Source organism: Aristolochia californica, unplaced genomic scaffold (assembly GCF_029961685.1).
Source record: "Aristolochia californica isolate CCGP_79_NKW_82.1479 unplaced genomic scaffold, dmAriCali1.0.hap1 SCAF_5, whole genome shotgun sequence".
Taxonomy (NCBI): Eukaryota; Viridiplantae; Streptophyta; class Magnoliopsida; order Piperales; family Aristolochiaceae; genus Aristolochia; species Aristolochia californica.
Genome location: NW_027182214.1, coordinates 43,904,852 through 43,911,570, shown reverse-complemented (window position 1 = coordinate 43,911,570; position 6,719 = coordinate 43,904,852). Strand labels below are relative to the sequence as shown.

Genomic DNA, 6,719 nt, shown 5'->3' with positions numbered 1-6,719 from the left:
TTAGAGTGGAACAGGGTCGTCAACGAGGGAGGCGATCATGGCTTTGGTGCGGCCATGGGAGAAAGTATACCTATCCTGGTTGTCCTCGTACAAGACCTCCATCACTCGGGCGAGATTGACAGGACGAGTGATGAGCTTGGCCGCATAAGGAGTGGGCTTGAAGCAGCCTTCATTGATGTCTTTCCATGCAACTTTGTAGTACTGTCTGAATAGATCGACAACCTCCTTTTCCGACAGTCCACGCTCCCTCATGAAGCACTCCACTGTCGACTCTACGTGCCCTCTTTGCTGCTCGAACTGCAATATCAAACAAAACCATTCATAAGCACTCCCTTCTAATTTAAGCATCAATCTGGCGTCAAAATTGCGTCTGTATAATGAATTACCTTGCCGGTGACTATGTCATCAATGAACCTACAGATCTCTGCAGCAGCCATGGTGATCCTAGGTTGGGCTTTCAACCACTCAAAAATATCACGGGAGACTTCCCCCATTCCAACCATAGAGAGGAGGAAGATGGTTCGATAACCACAGCTGGTGAACGAAACGTTCATATGCTCTTCTGTTCCTGGTTGATATTCTTTGACATACCATTCTGTTTCAATGAAGAAGGCCTTGCATAGATCCTTCATCTGGAATGCCAAGCAAACATTAGTTCTGCTTCAACTCATGCATATTGTTGCTGTGAACAATTATTTTTCGTAAATATACTAGTCAAGTGTTTACAAGGAAAGGACCTACCGCTTCGATCTTGTAGTCAATCTGGTAGGAGAGCCCTTCTGGAGCAATCTCGTCGTGAAATTCCTTGGAGTAATTAATCAGCTCACGGAAAAGAGGTCTCATGTACTCGGGCAGCGTCTCCGCAGCCTCTACATTCCATCTGCAAGTACAGGGGATTTCGTTCCTTTTAAACATGGTCCATTTATAACTCACAAGATTAATCGGTGTTCATCGAAATTAATGCACGCATACCTCTCGACTGCATCTGTGAAGAGCTTGAGTTCTTCGTAGACACCGTATGCATCGTACGTATCATCAATCAATGACGATTTACAAATAAATTATATTTTTAAACTCTAAAATAATTTTTTGTATTTTTTTTTCTTTATAAATATTTTAAATCTAATTATTTTACTTATTTTATTTTATTTTTTAAAATTTTAAGTAATAAAAAGTGTAACGATAATTTTTTAAAATTAATAAATATTTTAATTGATATTAAATGGTGTTAAATAAGTAAGAGTTATTTTTTTAATTATTTATTAAAAAATTTAATAATTTTTTTTATTTTAGATATAAGGTAATAAAAAGTGTATTTGATTTTTTAATTTTTTTTAAATTTATTCAAAATTTTATCATGTAATGACGTGGCAGATGACATGTCAATAATAATGATGTGGCAGCCTATGTGTTTATTTACAATATAGCTCTGAGGGGCGACGCGTAAGCAGTCAAAGCTTACGTGTCGCCTTTGACTGTCCACATATACAGTGGACCGGTCAAAGTTCGGTAGTTTTACAAATAAGTTGAGATCTTCGTTGTTTTCATAAATAAGTTGTTTCAAACTGGTATTTTGGTAAAATTCCTTAAAAAAAAAGCTCCAACTATTAGAGTTGAAGATAAGCTCATCCCGGCTCACCGCCTTTGATAGCCTTCTTGGGGCACAGTGCTCATCAGAACTGACTCCATATCCTGTCTTCATCTGAAAACGAAATTGACGCCAATCCGGCCAAGTTTAGAGAAACGCGGAAGGAAATAAAAATCCTCCATTTTATTCAGGTTGAAACTACACAGGAATAAGATGTAATTAAATCCAGAACAAGTTTGCAAACAAGGATTGGAGACCATAAAATTTGCATCAACTAACAACCCAATATTCCACCAATTTAATTTGAAAAAAAACACCATTCTCATCTGAAATGTGTGTTGAAAATCAATACTAGCGGGCCAACTTGTGTTGGCCCATCTTATGTTTTTTTTTTAAGTTAGACAATGCGTCGGGAATAAGTTAGACACAGTAAAGGTGAAAGAAATTACGGGACAGAAAAATGAAGAGAAACAGAAAGGGGGAAAATATGCGAGAGAGCAAAAAAAAAGGGAGCTAGGGCAAGAGACCTGCGTCGCCGGTGCCGGAGGGGAAGGTCTTGCTATCCGTGTCATCGCCGTCGTAGTTGCCGGAACAGAGAACAAAGTGTTGTTTGCTGCTGTTGCTTTAGCTGGAACTCGGGACTTGGGACTGTTGTCGGAAGAAGTCAGGTTTGGACGCTGACGTTGTACCGGAGATGAGAGAGCCGTGGTGACTCGCCTTTGCTAGACAGAGGGGTCGAGGAGCGACGCTGCTGCTGAACAGTATCTGTGTGCACAGAAAGGAGGTTCCCTTTTCTCTCAAGTTTCATTTATGTTAATACTTTATTTGTAAACTCGATTTGTGTATTTTATTATGAGAAGTGTATTTGTCAGATGTTATATGTGGATTGAATAGATTAACAGATTTATGGTTGTGTTTGTGAAAATTAATTCAACAACGTGGACTGTTTTGGTGGGTTTCTCCGTTTCCATCTACCCCAAAAGGCATTAAACACCTTAAGAGTGCAACGTAGAGAACAAGTGCACAAGTGAATTAGGCATTTAACAAAGGAAACCAAATGTCCGAAGTAAAACATTTCATTGTGAGAACTATCTCTGTTTTCTCGTCTAAAATGGCAGTCGTTTTGTGGGTTTCACTGTTTGCCGAATTTGGTTTACCTCCCTAATCGTAATCGTAATCGTAGGTAGAGCTGGAAGTAGCCTGAAGGGAGAGAGCAATAGAAAAGAAAACTTTATCCTTGTACACACACATACACGGCTTTATTAGATATGTCTTATTTTTTAATACTAGAATACTGATAATCCTCACTATGTTAGAGGTCATTTATCGAGACCAAAATTGACTAGCTCGACGGTGCCGATGCCGATGCCCACGACGAGCTTTTCGAGCTTTTGGCCTTGGAATTTCTGGACACTGTCTGAGAAGTTTGATTGGACGATGACTCTGAGTCGGTGATGGTCACTATGTGATCAGAATTTAACTCAAAAAGCTGAAGAGACCTCGGCACTGGAGGTATATTCACCTCCAAAAGCCCCTCCAAAACTTTAACGACCTGAACCATGGATGGTCTATCTTCCTCATCGTCCTGAATACACCAGCAAGCAACTCTGCAAACTCTGCATAATTCCACCATATCAGCTTCGCCTAGTAGCCTATTGTCTAACAAGCTAAGAACCTCACCTTCCATGATTCTTTTCGCAGCCCAGGTTGGAAAAAACAGAACCTTGCCGTCCCCGCTTTGTTCGACGTTCCTCCTGCCTGATATGATTTCGAAAACCATCATCCCGTAGCTGTAGACATCTGCTTTTGTAGTGATAGCCAGGCCTGAAATCCATTCTGGCGCCAGGTAGCCCCGGGTCCCTCGCATGGTGGTCAGAACCCGACTGAATTCTCGGCCTACTAACTTTGCTAATCCGAAATCGGCCACCTTGGGACAAAAGCTTTCGTCCAGAAGTATGTTCTCCGGCTTTATGTCGCAGTGGATAATGCAGTCTCTGCACTCTTCATGGAGATAAGCCAATCCCCTTGCTGTTCCAAGTGCCACCTGGTATCTCGTCTCCCACTTCAGAGCCTCGGAGTTCTTATTAAATAGATGCGAATCCAAAGAACCCCTTGACATGTAATCGTAAACCAGCAACCTTTGGCTACCTTCCGAGCAGAATCCTCGAAGCCTGGAGAGGTTGAGATGTTGGACGGTACCGATGGTGCTCACTTCCGCTCGAAATTGCTTCTCTCCTTGGCCTAGACCTTCAAGTTTCTTCACTGCGACGATACTTGAATTGGGTAAAGTCCCTCTGAAAACAGAACCGAAGCCCCCACATCCCAGCTTTTCTGAGAAATTCTTGGTGATTCTCTGCAAGTCCCTGTAGCTAAATGACACCAGAGAACCGGAGCCTGAATTAAACGTCGTCGTTATTCTTTGTGTTCTACGACGCACCATGAAGACAACACCCAATAGAGCTGCAATCCCTGCCACAGGACCCACAATAGCCCCAACTAGCAAACCCTTGCTGCCACTATTTTCTGACTTACTTACATCCGAGTCTGCAAGACGGAGAGAGAGATCAATAGCTCCTGGATCACCTTCAGAGAGGTTCTGCAGATTCAGTAAATCTCCTTTCCATACAAAACACCTATTTGAAAAGGAAAAGGCAGTACAGGAACAATCACTCCGACAAGCAAATTCGCACTCCTCTCTGCTCACCGCTGACAACGACTGACCGTTGGCAGGTGGTCTCATAGCGGTCAGCAACGAAAAGCCATCTTTGTCGTCACAAGTAAGAAGAGATTTTCTCACACACCCACCGGACCAGTCGCTCAAATTCCAGTCATTGGGAGATGTAGGTTCGAATCCTTGAGCGCAGCCGCAGGGGGGCAAGCCGCCAGCGTTACAGATACCGAAAGGTCCGCAGAGGGAAAGAACATCACATTGAGCTTCGGGTTGTGACCAAAACTTATTCCACTGCTGACTACTCTCTAACCAGGCGAATTGCTTGATCTGACCCGTTAAATCCATCACAAGCCGAGTAATTAACGAAGGGTCGTAGGCGTAGTAGGTGAAGTAATTACCCTTGTCCGTCGTTTCAAAGCTGTAGTTGTAGTAATGAGCGGGTCCCATCTCTGGGATTGAACTAAAACTCTGGTCATTCCATAGTCCACTTGTCCAATACTGCAGGGTCCTGTTCCGGCGAATGAAATATTGACTGGTACCATTAGGGTCTAGTTCGAGACAGAAAGGCCCAGGAGCAGGGTCTTCCGAACTTTTCCAGGATATCAGAAGTTGAGTTTCTCCGGTGCGTTTGTCGAAGCCCAGCCAACCTCCTGGAAGCCAAGTATCAGTCGGATGATCAAAGCTCTGCCAAAAAATAGCAGTCGAATTTGATCTATGCCTTAAGACAAGATTCCCAGAATCAAGAAGCTCCACAACAGTAGAATTGGAGCCGATTAAGGAAGAATTGGTTGACCAAACTGGTCCTTTCGATTGATCGAGGATGACCAGATTGCCATCTTCTGCTATTCTAGCTTGGGACGAGTCGTCGGAGAGCGGCGTTTCTCTGTTTGCCACCCAAACTGCCGTCGGTTTCGAGACCTTTTTGAACCAAATCGCCAGGTAGTACTTGGGGGAGGGACCGGGTTTGAAGAAACCCAATTCGAAATTGCCGCCTTTCGAAATCAGGGTCTGCTTTCCGGTGAGGGATTCGCCGAGACTCATGGTCTCAGCTGCACGAGAAACATGGCATTTCGAGGTAAAAAGAAAAAGAAGGAAACAGAGGCAGACGAACGGCCTGGTTTTGCCGTCCATCGTTTTCTTCGTTTTTTGTCCCGTAGAAATGCAAGTTCCAGCATAAAGACAGGCACTGCCATTTGAAGGCAGAAGAAAGCGAGTTAAACGTCAAGTTCACGGCACTGCCATTTGAAGGCAGAAGAAAGAAAGTTAAACGTCAAGTTCACGGAAGAACCAAGGGAGTATCAGGATGAGACTTGATTAGGGTTGAAAAGTCGAATACAAAGGAACACAGGAGAAATAATAGGCTTTCTAGAATCCGAATGACATTCCCTTCCACGGATGGGGGTAGACGGTTCAAGGCTCGCTTGGGTCATTTCCTTCCAGGCCATCGCTTCTCTACCGCATAAAACTGGATTACAGATGGGACGTGATCTATCTTTAGCTAATGGTGGCTACCTGGTATGACTCTTGGTCGTCAATTATCCCTCGTTTCAGTCCAGTCTCCGTAACGAGCTTTGGTTCTCTTAAGAGCCCATGGAATACCTGTTTGGTTGCCATTTCTCTCACATGGAAGAAGGAAAGAGTGATAAGGAAAAGGTGAGTTGACGTGATAGAGGTAACGGAGAGACATTCCTCTAACCCGAGGAGTGTCCCAATTGTAGCTAAAGTTGGCCATTTTTTCCTCAAAAATACTGGGATCTCCCTCAGTTCTTTCTCGATTCCTTTTACACAACGGATTCAGAAACACTACCAAGCGGATGAGAGAGTTGATCCGGCTGCCTAACAATTGGAACTACCAAGCTTGCTACTGTCCATCTGATCTTCCACTTTTCTCAATTGAAGTCGAAAATAGGTGCTAGGATTTTGGTTCCACCCACTCTACCCTAGTGGAAGGCTATGACTCCCACTAGAAGGAGCTTTGTAAGAATCTATGTATATGTAATATATGAGTAAACGGTGGTAGAGAATAGTTTCACATGGATTATTCAGTACAAATATTTTGAGTTTATTAATTAAAAAAATATTTACCGTTAATCATTTTGGGATGGACTTTGGATCTAATTTCACATGGTATCAAAGCAGGTACTCTGTCTGCATGTAGAAATAACAAAAGAGTGGTTTAAATGTGAAAGGAGTATTAAAAAATAGTCTTACATAAATTATTGAGTATGTTGGAACATAGACTATATAATTCGAGCATATATCAAGAGATTATCACAATATGAAGTATCTAAAACACATGAGAAACAAAAATATGTGCAGAAACAATAAATAAATCACACAAGAAAGAGGCACAGAGTTTACGTGGTTCGGCAATAGCCTACTCCACGGGTAGAGACGATGATTCCACTAAATCAAGAGCAAAGGGAAGAGTTTTGCGGCTCCAAGCATATACAAAACGAA

The 6,719-nt window shown here is 42.7% G+C and overlaps 2 protein-coding genes across 2 annotated transcripts; both read right to left on the bottom strand.

The window, feature by feature from the left end:
* On the bottom strand, positions 1-915 carry LOC137965407 ((-)-germacrene D synthase-like). The gene is made up of 3 exons (XM_068811696.1): positions 742-915; positions 387-632; positions 1-297 (listed from the first exon to the last, which is right to left on the bottom strand). Exons 1-3 carry the CDS (start codon positions 913-915, stop codon positions 1-3), a joined length of 717 nt encoding a protein of 238 aa, XP_068667797.1.
* Positions 916-2,857: 1,942 nt separating this feature from the next.
* Positions 2,858-5,390, bottom strand: LOC137966405 (G-type lectin S-receptor-like serine/threonine-protein kinase At2g19130). Its single transcript, XM_068812999.1, has one exon. The coding sequence runs from the start codon at positions 5,388-5,390 to the stop codon at positions 2,931-2,933; it is 2,460 nt and encodes an 819-aa protein (XP_068669100.1). The 3' UTR covers positions 2,858-2,930.
* Positions 5,391-6,719: the final 1,329 nt, after the last annotated feature.